Source organism: Kogia breviceps, chromosome 1, assembly GCF_026419965.1.
Source record: "Kogia breviceps isolate mKogBre1 chromosome 1, mKogBre1 haplotype 1, whole genome shotgun sequence".
NCBI classification, from domain to species: Eukaryota; Metazoa; Chordata; class Mammalia; order Artiodactyla; family Physeteridae; genus Kogia; species Kogia breviceps.
This window is the reverse complement of record NC_081310.1, coordinates 25,375,592-25,392,832: the sequence shown is the minus strand read 5'-3', so window position 1 is coordinate 25,392,832 and position 17,241 is coordinate 25,375,592. Positions and strand designations below refer to the sequence as shown.

Here is a 17,241-nt window from a genome sequence, read left to right as displayed (position 1 = left end):
GATTGCGCTAGCTAGGACTTCCAAAACCGTGTTGAATAAGAGTGGGGAGAGTGGACATCCTTGTCTTGTTCCTGATCCTAGTGGGAGTGCTTTCAGTTTTTCACCATTGAGTATGATGCTTGCTGTTGGTTTGTCATATATGGCCTTTATTATGTTGAGGTAGTTTCCCTCTATGCCCATTTTCTGGACAGTTTTTATCATAAATGGGTGTTGAGTTTTGTCAAAAGCTTTGTCTACGTCTATTGAGATGACGATATGGTTTTAATTCCTTAATTTGTTAATGTGGTGTATCACATTGATTGATTTGCATATATTGAGGAATCCTTGCATCCCTGGGATAAATCCTGCTTGATCATGGTGTATGATCGTTTTAATGTGCTGTTGGAATCTGTCTGCTAGTATTTTGTTTCGGATTTTTGCATCTATGTTCATCAGTGATATTGGTCTATAATTTTCTTTTTTTGTGATATCTTTTTCTGGTTTTGGTATCAGGGTGATGGTGGCTTCGTAGAATGAATGTGGGAGTGTTTCTCCGTCTGCAATTTTTTGGAAGAGTTTGAGAAGGATTTGTGTTAGCTCTTCTCTAAATGTTTGATAGAATTCACCTGTGAAGCCATCTGGTCCTGGACGTTTGTTTGTTGGAAGCTTTTTTTTTTTTTAAGGGGGGCTTCTCGTTGCAGTGACTTCTCTTGTGGAACACGGGCTCTAGGCGCGTGGGCTTCAGCAGCCGTGGCCGCGGGTTCAGTAGTTGTGGCTCACGGGCTCCAGAGCTCAGGCTCAGTAGTTGTGCCACACGGGCCCAGTTGCTCCGCGGCATGTGGGATCTCCCCAGACCAGGGCCCGAACCTGTGTCCCCTGCATTGGCAGGAGGATTCCCAAGCACTGTACCACCAGCGAAGCCCCTGTTGGAAGATTTTTAACTGTGGTTTCAATTTCGTTACTTGTGATAGGTCTGTTTATATTTTCTAATTCTTCCTGGTTCAGTCTCCAAAAATCATACCTTTCCAAGAATTTGTCCATTTCTTCATGGTTGTCCATTTTATTGGCATATAGTTGTTTGTAGTAGTCTCTATAATCCTTTGTATTTCTTCAGTGTCAGTTGTGATTTCTCCTTTTTCATTTCCAATGTTATTGATTTGTGTCCTCTCCCTTTTTTTCTTGATGAGTCTGGCTAAGGGTTTATCAGTTTTGTTTATCTTCTCAAAGAACCAGCTTTTAGTTTTATTGATCTTTGCCATTGTTTTCTTCATTTCTATTTCATTTATTTCTGCTCTGATCTTCATGATTTCTTTCCTTTTACTGACTTTGGGTTTTCTTTGTTCTTCTTTCCCTAGTTGTTTTAAGTGTAGGGTTAGATTGTTTACTTGAGATTTTTCCTGTTTTTTGAGGTGAGATCTTTTTATTTCTTCTTTGATTTCTTCAGTGATCTCTTGGTTATTTAGTAGCGCACTGTTTAGCCTCCATGTATTTGTGTTTTTTACAGTTTTTTCCTGTAATTGATTTCCAATCTCATAGCATTGTGGTCAGAAAAGATGCTTGATATGATTTCAATTTTCTTAAATTTTCTGAGGCTTGATTTGTGACCCAAGATGTGATCTATCCTGGAGAATGTTGCGTGTGCACTTGAGAAGAAAGTGTATTCTGCCACTTTTGGGTGGAATCGTCTATGAATATTGATTAGATCTATCTGGTCTATTGTGTCATTTAAAGCTTGTGTTTCTTTATTTATTTTCTGTCTGGATGTAAGTGGGGTGTTAAAGTCTCCCACTATTATTGTGTTACTGTCAATTTCCCCTTTCATGGTTGTTAGCCTTTGCCTTATGTATTGAGGTGCTCCTATGTTGGGTGCATAAACATTTATAATTGTCATATCTTCTTGGATTGATCCCTTGATCATTATGTAGTGTCCTGCCTTATCTCTTGAAAAATCTTTATTTTAAAGTCTATTTTATCTGATATGAGTATTGCTACTCCAGCTTTCTTTTGATTTCCATTTGCATGGAATACCTTTTTCCATCCCTTCACTTTCAGTCTGTATGTGTCCCTAGGTCTGAAGTGGGTCTCTTGTAGACAGCATATATATGGGTCTTGTTTTTGTAACCATTCAGCCAGTCTGTGTCTTTCGGTTGGGGCATTTAATCCATTTATGGTCAAGATTATTATTGATATGTATGCTCCTATTACCATTTTCTTAATTGTTTTGGGTTTGTTTTTGTGGGTCTTTTTCTCTTCTTGTGTTACCTGCCTAGAGAGGTTTCTTTAGCGTTTGTTGTAAAGCTGGTTTGGTGTTGCTGAATTCTCTTAGCTTTTGTTTGTCTGAAAAGCTTTTGTTTCTCCATTGAATCTGAATGAGATCTTTACTGGGTAATCTTGGTTGTAGGTTTTTCTCTTTCGTCACTTTAAGTATATCCTGCCACTCTCTTCTGGCCTGCAGAGGTTTTGCTGAAAAATCAGCTTATAAACTTATGGGGATTCCTTTGTATGTTATTTTTTGTTTTTTCCCTTGGTGCTTTTAATACTTTTTCTTTGCATTTAATTTTTGTTAGCTTGATTAGTATGTGTCTTGGTGTGGTTTTCCTAGGGTTTATCCTCTATGGGACTCTCTATGCTTCCTGGACTTGGGTGACTATTTCCTTTCCCATGTTAGGGAAGTTTTCCACTATAACCTCTTCAAATATTTTCTCAGACCCTTTCTTTTTCTCTTCTTCTTCTGGGACCCCTATAATTGGAATGCTGGTGCATTTAGTATTGTTCCAGAGGTCTCTGAGATTGTCTTTAATTCTTTTCATTCTCTTTTCTTTATTCTGCTCCTTGGCAGTTATTTCCACCATTTTGTCTTCCAGCTCACTTATTCGTTCTTCTGCCTCCATTATTGTCATTGATTCCTTCTAGTGTATTTTTCATTTAAGTTATTGTGTTGTTCATCTCTGTTTGTTTGTTCTTTAGTTCTTCTAGATCTTTGTTAAACATCTTTTGTATTTTCTCAATCCGTGCTTCCATTCTATTTCCAAGATTCTGGATCTTCTTTACTCTCATTACTCTGAATTCTTTTTCAGGTAGATTGCCCATTTCTTCTTCATTTATTTGATCTTGTAGGTTTTTACCTTGCTCCTTTGTCTGTGGCATATTTTTTTGCCATCTCATTTTTTTTTTTTTTTTTTTTTTTTTTTTTTTTTTTTTTTTTTTTTAATGAGTGGGATTGTGTTCCTGTTTTACTGGTTGTTTGACCTGAGGTTTCCAACACTGGAGTTTGTAGGCTATTGGGTATAGCTGGGTCTTGGTGCTGAGATGAAGACCTCCAGGAGACCTCACTCTGATGAATATTCCCTGGGGTCTGAGGTTCTCTGTTAGTCCAGTGGTTCGGACTCAGAGCTCCCACTGCAGGAGCTCTCACCTGACTGCGGGCTTGCAAATCAAGATCCCGCAAGCCACATGGGCAGCAAAAAAAAAAAAGGTGGGGTGGGGGTAGGGAAGGCCTTGGCTGTGGAAAGCAGGGCCTAATCAAGGGCGAGGTTTGGGTGGTGGGTGGGGCCAATGCTCAGGACCCACAGGGCTGGAAAAGGCCCTGGGGGCTGTGGGGGGTGGGCCTTAGGCTTAAGGAACAGAAGGGGCCCAGGGGTGCCCCCCACCCTGGTCTCAGAAGGCAGGGGACCTCACCTGGGAGCCCAGCAGGCTTCCTGGGCTCAAGTGGGTGGGGCTGATGCCCTCCTCTCCTCTACTGCTCCTCTGGTCTGAGGTCTGGGAGGGCCCCTCCCACCTGCGCCCACCTGCCTCTCCTGATCTCCCGGGCCTCCCTCCTGTGCCCCCAGGACCAATGCGGTTGGAGGGGAAAGGGGGGTCCTTGGAGGGCAGGGGACCAGTCTGGGAGCTCAGCAGGTTCCCAATGCCCAAGTGGGCTGGGCAATCGCCCTCCACTTCTCTCCCACTCCTCCCCAAGGGCCCCTCCCGCCTGCCTCTCCTGATCCCCCTGGCCTCCCTCCTATGCCCCCAAGGACCCACGCAGCCTGGAGGGGCCTTGGAGGTTGGGGGATCAGCCTGGGAGCTCAGCAGGTTCCCCGTGCCCGAGTGGGCAGGGCAATTGCCCTCTGCTCCTCTCCCGCTCTTCCTGGAGAGTCCCTCCCACCTGCCTCTCCTGATATCCCTGGCCTCAGGGGTGCAGATCTTGTCTGACCTCCACTTCTCCTCCCTCTCAGTCCCCCTACATCCTACCGGTTCACTCTGGGGTTCCTCCCGTCTTCTTGTGGGTCAGAGTTCCCCACCAGCAGCCGGCAGGCACCCTAGTTGTGGGGAGCCCTAACCCCGTGTCTTCCCACACCGCCATCTTGACTCCTTCCCACACCGCCATCTTGGTATTTAAGTGAAGGGTTTCGAGCCAAGGAGCAACATAATTTGGTATATTCACATTATCAGTCTGGATGTTGGGAATAGACTGAAAAAGGCAAGAGAAAAACAAACCAGAGCAAGCCAAGTGAGAGCTGATGGAGATGAATTAATTTTCATTTTTTTTAATTAAAAAAAAATTCTTTTTTATTAATTTTTATTGGAGTATAGTTGATTTACAATGTTGTATTAGTTTCTGCTGTACAGCAAAGTGAATCAGCTATACGTATACATATATCCCCTCTTTTTTGGATTTCCTTCCCACTTAGGTCACCACAGAGCATTGAGTAGAGGTTCCTATGCTATACAGTAGGTTCTCATTAGTTATCTATTTTATACATAGTATCAATAGTGTATATATATCAATCCCAATCTCCCAATTCATCCCACACACCTCCCCACCTTTCCCCTTTGTATCCATCCATTTGTTCTCTATGTCTGTGTTTCTATTTCTGCTTTGCAAATAAGATCATGTATGAATTAGTTTTCTGTTGCTGCAAACTTGGTGGCTTAAAACTACACACGTTTTTTCTCTTTCACTTCTGGAAGCCAGAAGTGTGAAATAGGTTTCACTGGGCCAATACTAAGTTGTAGTCAGAGCTGTAGTCCTTCCAGAGGCTCTTGGGGAGAATCTTTTTACTCACTGTTTCCAGCTTCTAGAGCTGAATTTGTTGCATGCCTTGGTCCCTTATTCCATCTTCAAGGCCAACAGTGTAGCATCTTCTCTGCTCCATCTTCACATTATATTATCTCTCCTGTGTTAAATCTCCCTCTGCCTTCTTCTTTAAGGACACTTGTTATTACATTGGGGCCCACCTAGGTCATCCAGAATAATCTCAAGATCCTTACTTTAATCACATATGCAAAGTCTCTTTTTCCAGATAAATAACATTCACAGGTTCCAGGGTTTAGAACCTTGGTGTTTTGGGGACCCATTATTTAACCTACCAGAGGAGGCTTGGACCAGGGTAGAAGTGATGGAAATGGTGAGAAATGAGCAGATTCTGGGATTTGTTTTGAAGACCAAACCAATTGGGTTGCTTTATAGATTGAATGTGGGATGTGAGAGAAAGAGAGGAATCAAGGAAAGCACCAAGGCTTTGGCCTGAGCAGTTGTAGGAAGAGAGTTTCCATTTACTAAAATGAGAAAGACTACAGGAAAAGCATCTTGGTGTCTGTAGGATGATGGTGGAGGGGTTTGACTGATTGACTGATTGATGTCAGAGAGTTCAGGGGCTCGTGGACATATTATTTAGGTTTGAGATGCCTCATCCAAGTGGGCACATTGAAGAGACTGCTGGATGTATGAGTCTGAAGTTCAGGAGAGAAGTCTACGCTGGAGATATAAATTTGGGAGCCTTCCATGTGTCTTTAATGCTTTGAAATTGAATGAAATCATTAAAGGTGCAAGTGTAGGTAGAAAAGAAAAGAGCTCCCAGGACTGAGCCTGGGGGACTCCAGGCTCATTCAGGATCGGGGAGATGAGAAGGGACAGCACAGGGAGACCACAAAAGAGCAGCCAGCGAGGTAGAAGGATGACCAGGAGAGGCTGGATCTTGGAGGCCACGTGAAGACAGGAGACAAGGATAGGGGTGGGGGTGGGCAGGACAGCTAAGCTCCTGGAGGGAGATCGATATCTGTGGGATGAGGACACACCTCACCAGCTCTAGGACCCGGCACCTCCTAGCACCCGGCACCTCCTAGCACCCCAAAACACACACACACAAACACCTTCTGGCATGAAAATCAAGCCCATGTCCTCAGGTCTGGCCAAAAGAGCAGAAAAGGTCTGCATTCTCCCGTCCAAACCCCTGCAGAAATGCCACTTGGATGTGGTAAAGCTGTGTGTCTTGTCTGGTAGACCCACCTCCTTCACCCCATCTGTGATTACCAGAGGGCAAATCTGTCACCTGTTTCTCGAAGAGGAATTCCATCTCAAGCATCAAGGTCTCCATCTGCTTGCCACCCATTGAGCAGCCTGCGTTGTTATTGATTGGGTGCTCAGATCATTAGTTCCTGAGTAGAAAGCAGCAGCTGCACTAACGTCACGGGTAGGGCCGTTCCCCGTGAGGCCTGACCGCCATTCTGAACCGTTGTTTTAATGCTTTAAACTAGAATGCTCACTATATATATATATATATATATATATATATATATATATATATACACTCTATTTATTTATTTTTATTTTAAATTTATTTTTGGCTGCATTGGGTCTTCGTTGCTGCGTGCAGGCTTTCTCTAGTTGCGGCGAGCGGGGGCTACTCTTCGTTGTGGTGCATGGGCTTCTCATTGCAGTGGCTTCTCTTGTTGCGGAGCATGGGCTCTAGGTGCGTGGGCTTCAGTAGTTGTGGCTCTTGGGCTCAGTAGTTGTGCCTCACGGGCTGTAGAGCTCAGGCTTAGTAGTTGTGGCACACAGGCTCAGGTGCTCCGCGGCAGGTGGGATCTTCCTGAACCAGGGCTCAAACCCGTGTCGCCTGCATTAGCAGGCAGTTTTTAACCTCTGCACCACCAGGGAAGTCCTAGAATGCTCACTTTAAATAGCCCTGTTATTTCACGCATCATACATGAAACATCCATCAGATCCTCAGAATCAAATTGAATTCAGATCCTATGTTATACAATCAACACCAGATATCTCGAAACACCTACCTACATAGCCAGGCAGTTGAGGAATCTCCATGTATACCAGCTTGGATGGACTCTCTTCCCTTCCTTTCTCTCCCCTTCCCTTTCCATCTCTTCTCTTTTCTCCTTCCTTCTCTTTTCTATCTCTTTCTCTACCCTAATAATTCCCCTCAAGTTTTAATTCAGTACTTAGATCACTGTTTCTCAAACTTCGTTGCATATTGGAATTAAAACCTAGAGAATTAAAAAACAAACAAACAAACTAATGCCTGCGCCCCATTCCCAGAGATTCTGATTTAGTTGATCTTGGGTGTGAGCTGGGCTTTGAGGGTTTTTTAAGGTCCTCAGGTGATTCTAATGTGCAGCCAAATTTGAGAACCAGCGTCTTCAATTAATTACCTTCTAAGTAGTGAGTCCCAGTGCAATATTCTAAATGCTATGGCAGGAGAGGCTGGATCTACCTCCAACTCCCTGCCCTGCCTCTCCCTAACATTCCTGGTTTATGGGACAAAGACTTGGGGCCAGTTTACCGGATATGAACATCACCAGTAGATGCAGTATGTTGTGTAATGTTCTGTATCTTCCACATAGCACGATCCAATGTGGGCTCAGATGTTGTACACCTGGCTTTTAATTTCTCTCCACAACTTCCCTCCTATGGCACCTTCAGCCAATTTTTAATTGCAGCTCTAGTTCCAGTTGTAAGCGATGGGAGAAGTAGGGTGAAGGTGGATGGAAATAGCCAAGGGCACACAGGTGCACAGTGCAGGCACACACACGCATAATCAGTGAATCAGACTTAGAAGTGGAATTGTGCATGTACAGAAATCCTCTGATAGAGAAGAAGTGGCTGTAGTGCTCTATAATGTCTGTTTTTGTGGCACTCGGTTGGAGAATTATGAGGAAAAACCTGGTTTTTTTTGCCCCAAAGCAGGTCTTGCCCAATGAGCTGCATGCTCGGAAGAAACCTGCCCATCCCCTTCTCCCTCCATCTGGGATCCTTAATTGGCAAGATCTAAACCGTAATATGCCCAGGCTAGATCCAAGTCTATTAAATGCCACAACTGTCAGGCTTTTTGAAAGAAAAATTCCACAGCCTTCAAGAAAGCAGCTTGGTAATAAGTCTCAAGACTTGAAATATGTCCAGTTCATATCCTTTCATCCAATGATTTTACTTCCTAGCCTAAGGAAATAATCAGAGATGTGGAAAAAGGTTTATGTATACAGATCTTCAACAAAGTGTTATTATAACTGCCAAAATCAGAAGTAACCGTATACTGTCTATAACACAAATTCCATTCACTATATCATGGTATATCACAGTGTAGTCAGGCAATGAAATATACAGATTGTCAAAACACATTTTCAATTTTTTTTTTTTTTTTTGGCTGAGTTGTGTCTTTGTTGCTGCACACAGGCTTTCTTTGGTTGCAGCGAGCAGGTGCTACTCTTCATTGAGGTGTGCAGGCTTCTCGTTGCAGTGGTTTCTCTCGTTGCGGAGCACGGGCCCTAGGCGTGTGGTCTTCAGTAGTTGTGGCACGGGCTCAGTTGTTGTGGCTCACGGGCTCTAGAGTGCTGGCTCAGTAGTTGTGGCTCACGGGCTTAGTTGTTCCACGGCATGTGGGATCTTCCCGGACCAGGGCTCAAACCTGTGCCCCTGCATTGGCAGGCGGATTCTTAACCACTGTGCCACCAGGGAAGTGCTCAAATATTTATAACCATATGAAAAAATGCTCACAATATAATGCTAAAAGAAAAAAAAAATGTATAGGTAAAATGATTAATTTTGCAGTTCAGTCCAGTTGTGGATATACACATCAATTTGTAGAGAAAAGAACCCTGAACATAAATACTAACGTGTTAACAGTGGTTCTCTGGATTGTGTGGTTGTGATTGATTTCTTACATATATTTTTTCTTTTTCTGAGTTTCCCAAGCTTGCATCTATAATTAGGAAAAAAAAAATAGTTTTTAAATGTAAAGGTTTCATTTCTCATGATGGGAGCCAGCTTCTATCGGAGGCTGATTTCAGAAGTGACCCCACAGTTATCCTCCTCATCGCTGCCCGTGTGCACACGGATGCTTTCCACGCCCTTCCCTGCTTTTCGCTGCCCTGAGTCCCACAGCAGCTTTGACATGCGGGAGCCAGGGGAGCATTCCAGCCCCTCTCAGGAGACCAGCTGGGGGCTGGGCTATGCTTGCTGGGCAACCGAAGAGGCTCCTTACCAGGTAAGGACCGTGTGTCAGGCGGCTCTTCAGCATTATGAGCTCAGCGGGGGCCTCAGGAATTGGAGAGATCTTGCCTAGACACGCAGGAGCGCACTTATTAATTCAGTCGAGAGGTGTTCATCAAGGGTGCCAGGTGAAGTTCCCACTCATTCCACGAACACTGTTACAGGTTGTAACTTGAAGGAGCTGACTGATGGGGCTGAGAAGGCAAGTTTGGGGCTAAGGCTTGGGGTTCCAAGAGAAGATAGCTCCACCTTGCTAGGTAGTTACTTGGTAGGGTTTTGTAGTCAAGGTCCCACCAAAGGACACTTCCTCTCTCTCTCTCTCTCTCTCTCTCTCTCTCTCTCTCTCTCTCTCTCTCTCTCTCTCTCTCTCTCTCTCCCTCCCCCCTCACCATTTCTTCAGATGGAGGTGATTGTCGGGGACTTTGGGATCGTGGTGGTCCCCCGGGACGCAGCCGACACAGACCGAATCATGAATCACTCCTCAATACTCCGCAAATACAAAGTGAGTTCTCCGTCCCCCTGCTCGTATAGTCATGTGATGTGGCCCTTCTCTGAGAAGCCTGGGGGCTGGAGAAGTGAGGATGCAAACGGAGTTTAGTGTGACAGACTGGCTACCTACTCTCTCTGCTTTGTCCCCAGAACAACATAATGGTGGTAAAGGATGACATCAACCATCCCATGTCTGTCGTCAGCTCAACCAAGAGCAGGTACGTTTGACAAACGACCTTGGTCAGACTGGCTTCCAAGTTCCCATACAACTCTCCTCAGTCCAGGCTGACCATTAGGTTGGCTCACACCTGCTGCCCCAGTATGCAGCCTCCTTTTTAGAGCTCATTTATTTGTCCCCAGTCATTGACTTTTAAAAGGGGGACGGGCCATTTATTAGTTTTATCTGGTTTGAAGGGGGAAAAGGAGGTTTTTAGTTTGAGGTACACATGGAATTTGTAAGGGTTTAGGTTAAACTGCCATAGCAAAAAGACCCCCAATAGTTAGAGTTTTAAATAAGAGAAATGTTTATATCCCTCTTACTGACGTCAGGAGAAACTGAATCTCTGTTCTTTTCAATGTGAAGCTTCCCTCTCAGGGTCCACAGCTGCTACAGTGACTGTTCTCAGCCCGTGGGAAAGGGCAAGGAGCTCTGTCCTTAAGAAGGTGACCTGAAGTTGCACATATCCCTTCCCCTTCATCCCCCTGGCTCAGCCTCAGTCATGTGGCCACGCCTCCCTGGAGGCTAGGAGTAGACTTTGTGACTTGGCAGCCCTGCGTCCAACTAAATCTTGGGAGGTTGTAGTACTAAGCAGAAGAAAGAATGGATACTAGGGGCCAGTTAACAGTCTTCACCACAACCCCCAAGTGGAAAGGTCCAGTGGAATAATAAGATGTGTGGAATATAGAGGTCTGGAAGTGTAATAAAACTGAAAGCCATGAGTACCTAAGCGTAAATTAAAGTTCAGGGCTGTGGCTACGCTCACAGGGAGAGTCAGCAAGAAGAGAAGAAGGCTATGGGAAATACTTGAAACACATTCACATTTAAAAGAAGGCTGAGGAGTAAATTAGAAGTTTAGATTAACATATACACACTACTCTGTATAAAATATCTACTGTGTAGATATTTATAAAGTAGATATAAAATATCTACTTTATACTATGTATAAAGGATCTATTGTAAAGCACAGGGAACTATACTAAATACTTTGTAATAGCCTACAAGGGAAAAGAACCTGAAAAAGAATAGATAGATAGATAGATAGATATGTACGACTGAATCACTACTCTACACCTGAAGCTAACACAACACTGTAAATCAACTATACTTCGATTTTTAAAAAGTAATAAAAAAATAAAAGAAGACGAAGGAGCAGTTAGAAACCACCAGCATTGGTGGCCCTGGAACAAAGGCAGCAGAGGGTACAAAGATGGAGAGCCCTGTCAGTTGTCATCTGTGTCGCATGTTTCAGAGAAATCAAATGAGCCCAGGATTTTAAAAGGTCCACTGGACTTCTTCCCCGGAAGCTGATTACGTAGACACTTGAAATAGTAGCATCAACTGTGAGGTGAGAGCAGAAACCCAGTGACAGCAGCCAGTGAGTGGAAAGGGGAAGGCTGTGGTTCCAGCCATGGCTGCACAATAGAATTGCCGTGAGAACTTACACAGCACAAATTCCCGTGTCCCATTGAGTCCCACTGAATCAGAATTTCTGGGTGTTGGGCCTGGCTATCTGCTTCCTGGGTGATTCTCGTGAAGCTGGGATTGGCATTTGGAAACCACAGGTATAGACCACTTTTTCAAGAAGGCTCCCTGTAAACTGTGCAGGGAGGCACTTGGGGACCTAGCTTGCTGGAAGGTCAGGATACTATGCATTGAAAAGGCACTGAGCCAGCCTCTGGGGAGATCTCACAGCACAGAGCACAGATGCCTTTTAGAATCTAGATATCCGGAGGAGTATATGAGTTTTTACAAATAGCTCCTTGGGGCCTGACATTCCCAAGACCATCATGAGCATAGAAAATGGGGAGTAGCCAGACCAAGGCTGGAGCAAAACCGTGCGGAAACCAAACTGTATGACCGGACCCCTTTTGTACTTGGTATTCCACCCGCCCTCCAGGGCTTGTGAGAAGGGTAACTTCTTCTCTATCAGGGCTTCCATAGGAAGGAAAAGAAGGGGTCAATCATAAGGTTCATTTTCATGAGACCATGGTGTAGAGAAACACAAAGAAATGAAATAAGAATAGCTAACACTTCCATTGAAATGCCTACTGTGTGCTTGGGCTTTTCTACGTGCTTTGTGTAATGACTCATTTAATCACTTTAATAACTGAGATCGGCCCAAATACTACCCCCATTTTATAAACGAGAAAATGGAAGAATAGATGGGCTTAAACAACTTGCCCAAGGTTCCTCAGTTAGGAAGTGGCAGAGTTAGGATGGGGGAGGAATTATGGGGGCAAGAGGGCTTTTCCTGATAGGGATGCCGTGCATTTAGCCTAAGCAAAGCCTGGTAATGGGGTGTTGGGTAAACCCTTTCCCCGAAAGGGAATGGGCTGGCCCCGTCCTCTGGCCTTGCTTCAGGAAAGGATGTCATCCGATTACTGTCTCTTCTCATCCAGGTTGGCCCTGCAGCATGGGGACGGCCATGTCGTGGATTACCTGTCCCAGCCGGTCATCGACTACATTCTTCAGAGCCAGCTGTACATCAACACCTCGGGCTAGCAGCCCCAGGGCCCTCTGCTCCAATCGTCCCTCGTGCCCCACCAACACACTGGCCCCTGCAGCCTCTGTCCGTCCCATTTCTCTCCTGCCTCTCTGTTCCTCCATCTCATCTTGACTGTTGTCCCCACTTGCTGACTCAACCCCCCACAGTGTGGAGGACCTGTAGAGAACCACAGCATACCCCACTCCGCAGTCAAATTCGGACAAACTTTCCTCTCGTCTCCGGGTTGGGGGTGGGTGAGGGGGAAGGGGTGGGGGAAATGCGGTCCTCGGAGATGTGTGTGGGTGTCCGTCTCCCAGCATGCTCTGGGGAGGCGGCTCTGGCCCTCGCCTTCCCAGCATGCCCTTTACCACAAAGGGCTATTTTTCTTTCTTTCTTTTCTTTCGTTTTTCTATGTTTTGTGTTGTTGTTGTTCTCTCCTCAGAGAACTTGGATCCAGTCAGTGTCCGTGGTTCTTTATGTTTGTAGTCTTGTTGCATTCCTGTGGTATTCCTTCCGTTTTGATAGGCTACCGCAGCCAGCCTCAGCTCTCAGAAGGTGCGTGTGGGCTACACCCGGTGAACGAGGCCGAGCCACCTCCACTTTCCCAACACCCTCACCCACCTACCCACTTTCTCCCCTCTGCTGCCCACACACACCGCAGTCTGGGGTCGAGATTGAGACATTCATGTTCTGAAACCTGGGATGCAGGTCTGGGAATAGTAGGGTTTCTCAGAAGGATTTGAGCCCATTTCCCTAGTTTCAGAAGACCACGTTCCTGATGGACCTGTGATCACACAGAGTCAGTCCCTTCTCCTTTCTTGGTGGCATCTGTACGGTTACTCATTTGGGCTGTGACTGATGACAGAATGTGGGTTGTTCCCTGCCAGCCCGGGCATTACCAAGGGACCTTCAGATCAACATCAAAGCCCTTGGAGGCCATACTTAGACGCATTCTTGCATCTGAGAAGAATCACGTATGCAAGGCCAAATCCTAATAATGCAGTCATTTCTGAAATAAAATATGCTAGGAGTTCACTCAACCCTAGACATCTTTGCTAACTGGAATTACTTATTGCCTGTTTGGCTGGGAAATGCTTCTGTCATAATGTAAGTCCGGGATGACCTAGGAGAAAGCAGTCAGTTTCCCTGATGGGAACCGGTGATTCTTACCCACTCTAGGTTGGTAAAGCAGGCGGCGCCTGAGGTTAGGTCCTTCTTGAGAAGCAGAGCCTCAGCCTTGTTCCTGGGTTAGGATTACATCCTGTGCTGAGCCCAGCAGCCGCAGTCATCGCCGCCTGGTGGGGATGGGCTCACAGAACAGAGATCTCGGGGGAGTGTCAAGAGCCGCTAAAGTGTTTCACCCCTTTTCTCCCTAACTTCCCACCTTCCTCTGCTGCCCTGGAAATAGTTTTGACAGCCTCTGTTCTAGTTGTTCAGGCCTCATTCATGACCTGCTTAAAGAAACAAAAGGAAATTACCGTCTTGTACTCTGTGTCCCTCATCCAGTCTCTGGCTCTTGGGTTTTTGGTTCTTTGAGGAATGGTCCCTGAACGAGTAGGATAATTTTTTCAAAATCTAGTACCAACCCTGGCCCAGAAGGGGCCGGGTAGGATCTGACACCAGAAACAATGTTCTTCACCACACATTTCACATCTGTAACATCCTTCAATAGCCCCCAGGGAAAGAAACTAAATTCAACAGAAGAGTAGCAAGGTGGGGTGGGGGAGGTGCTGTTCCTCTTGCATTATGGAAATAATCTCCAAAGGACAGAAGTGAGATCTTATTCTTGGGTCTCAGTGTTTGGCTAAGGATCATGGAATCATAAACTGGAAAGATATTTAGAGATTTGTTGATCCAACCTTTCCTTTAAAGGATGAGGGAGCAGAGATCCACTGGATTAAATGGCTGGTCCAAGGTCACACAGCAAGTGTAGAGTCTGGCAAAAGGCTAACGTCTCCCTGACCCCTTAGGTCATCACACCACATGGTCTCTGATCCTCTGGTTTCCCATGATATTAACCAGGTAAGATGTAGTTTTCAGCCTTTACCTGGCATCTTTCTCTTAAGTTATGTTTGTCTCGGGTGCTCCCTGTATATGGCCTTGTGTTTGCTAGTCCTGGGGGAGGATGTGATGGTGAGGAAGGCTGTAGCTAGGTTTCCCTTAGAAACCGATAACTGGAGATGGCAACGGCTTGGAGGAAATCTGAATCCAAGAAAGGATTGCTTTGTGGAAGGCAAAGAACCAGGAAGTGCTCAAGATTGCATTAGTGCTGGAGAGAGAGTGACAGAAGTATCTTTGTCTAGGCAGGACAGTTGCAAGCCAGGAAACGAAACAAAGGAAATCAGGGAGCTGGATTCCCTGGGGGAACACGCATTTTCAAGGATATGGAGTTAATGGATAGAGTTTATTCTGAAGATCCACGTGAGCAGATCCGAGAAAGACCAGCTGTCTTTTGTCTCTTTGGTCCACTTTTCCTTTGCTGGGCTCTGTGGTCAAGCCCCATTTAGTCCACGACCCATGAGAGGAAACAGGGCTGGCTCTCAGCATTCAGTGGGGGAGGCAGGGAGGGGGAGGCAGAAGGCATGCTTGTAGGGAGAGTGAGATGAGCTGAGGAAAAGAATGGGAGCATAGAAGTAGATTTCTAGGAATGAAATGGGGTAGATTCTATCTTGGTGAATCATAAGGATCATGTTAAAATAACTTTTCTTTAATACCAGGAAAAGTGACTCCCCTTTTGGATGGAATTGTCCATTTCCTGCCCTGCCCCATTCTTCACTTGCTAGGGGGAGGTCAGAGCCCCTCTCTCAGTCCAGGGCAGGACACGGTGACTGTGACCCAACCAAGGCCAACACCAGAGAGATGATTCAGAGTTTGAAGTAGTGCCCCAGGTGCCAACAGGATGACCTCAAGACCCCAACTTCCACTCAGGTCCTGCTCCTTCCCCAAAAGGCCAACCCAAAGGCTCAGAGATCGTGAGAAGGGCATGGGCTAGAAAGATTGTGTCAAGAGGAGTATGGAGCCTCATTTCCTGCCTACCAATAAAAATGTCCCTCCCACTTTTATGAAAGTTGCTGATATGTAAGAACAGGCAGGAGGGAAACCCTTTGTGTCAATGACGCTCTTCTCAAGGAATGGCCCTATGGGGGCAGGGGTCTGTGCTGCTAGCTGGTACCTCATTTGCCACCCCCGTTCCCTAACCCCAGGCAGCCTCTGGGGCCTTGTTGCTTTCACTTTCCTTGAATGTACATGGGAACAGGGGAGGAAAGTCTCTTACTGAAGTGCCTGAAACCCAGAACAAGAGCTTCTAGAGACGCTGTTCTTCCTGTCCCGGCTTGGCCAACCTTTCCCCAACGTTCCCTAGTCTCATGCTTCAGCTTCTCAGAAAGAATAAAAGAACATGATGTTCTAATTAAATTGAAAGCAAGACTCCATAACCGAACTACAGCAAAAGGCAGAGAATTACAGGGAGAAATGACTTGTATTTTAATAGCCCAAATCTATTCCCCCAAACAGACTCTCTCTCTGTCTCTCTCTCTCTAGAGGACTAAGAGAGAGAAGCATGTTATATTTTATTCATCAAAAGAGTAATGCAAAAATAAATCAGTAGAATATGAAAAGCTCAGGATCTCTCCCAAGGCTACGGCAGGAAAGCGGGCAGGTGAGATGGGAAGGATGGAGACAGGGATTGATTTTGTAGTTCATCCAATTTGGACACCTTAGGAATAGCATCGTGGTAAAGATGATGAATGTGCTCTGTCCACTTCATTTGGTCTGCGCCTTCCTATAGCTGCCCAGTAAACGCGACTCTTCACATGGTTTCTTTGTTGTGTATGTCTGGAATGTCCTATTAGCCTGTAACAGTCAGTTAGGAATGAGTTACACTCTTTCCCTCCGCCTTCAGCCTAGGTCTGGGGCCCAGACCTCAGCTTGATCCAAGCAGTCTCAAGGATTGGCATGGGAGGGGGAAGCTTTTTTGAATCACTTTTTGGTCCCTGAATCTGCCATTTTGAGAATAAGATTTGCTATGGAAATCAACACATTAATAAAAACTACATTCAAGTTGCAACACCATCTCACAGTGAAATATTTTGAGTAAAATTTTGTTGCTAGAATAGTCACAGACAAAAGTTTTATCAGCAAAATGTTTCAATTACGTTAATAAATAAGATGATGCTACTAGTCTTGTGTCTTGGCCTAGAATCTTCTCTGTGACTTACAGAATTAACCACTTTTTCTTCACAGTCTTATGTGACAGAAGCCAACAGTTGTTAAGCATGCTCTTAGAGCAGGAGATTCTCTGCCTGGTGTAGCTGATGCAGCATGTGTAATATGAAAGTATATACAACCACACCCATAAGCAGGGAAGAATAATGAGCAAATTTGTCAATTGTGCCTAAGTTTTCTCCGTTTTTTTAAAAAATCAAATCTTAGGTTCTACCTAATCTGCATAGTCTGGTATTGGTTAGCTTTGGATCCTTAATGAAATTAGTGCTTTGTGACTTAAAAATGTATTTGTGAAAATTAAAAACTTGAATAACTTGTTTCTTGACATAAAAGATCTTAAGTAAGACAGAAATTGTTAAACTCACAATTGGTTTTGTTTGGTAAAGTAAACAAGCAAAAACTGAATAAGTTAATTGTTCAATCCTGCTGTGACTATTAGTTTGTATTTAATTTTTAGTCGTGACATACATTATGCATGGATTTAGCTGTAAATAGTGATAGTCCTTAGCTAATGTCAGTCATGATTCAGTAGGTCAAATAACAACTCCCCATTCGGCCACCTCATTTAAGGCTTAGCTACTT

The 17,241-nt window shown here is 45.0% G+C and overlaps 1 protein-coding gene across 2 annotated transcripts in view; it reads left to right on the top strand.

Annotated features, from left to right (window-relative positions):
* The window catches only part of NMNAT2 (nicotinamide nucleotide adenylyltransferase 2), a 205,329-nt gene extending 188,823 nt beyond the window's left edge, over positions 1-16,506 (top strand). For both annotated transcript variants that reach the window (XM_067029188.1, XM_067029196.1), the window contains exons 12-14: positions 9,642-9,743; positions 9,881-9,948; positions 12,350-16,506. In XM_067029188.1, coding sequence (XP_066885289.1) covers positions 9,642-9,743; positions 9,881-9,948; positions 12,350-12,452 — 273 coding nt within the window. In that variant the 3' untranslated portion in view covers positions 12,453-16,506. The remainder of the gene's footprint in view (positions 1-9,641; positions 9,744-9,880; positions 9,949-12,349) is intronic.
* The last annotated feature ends 735 nt before the right edge of the window (positions 16,507-17,241 follow it).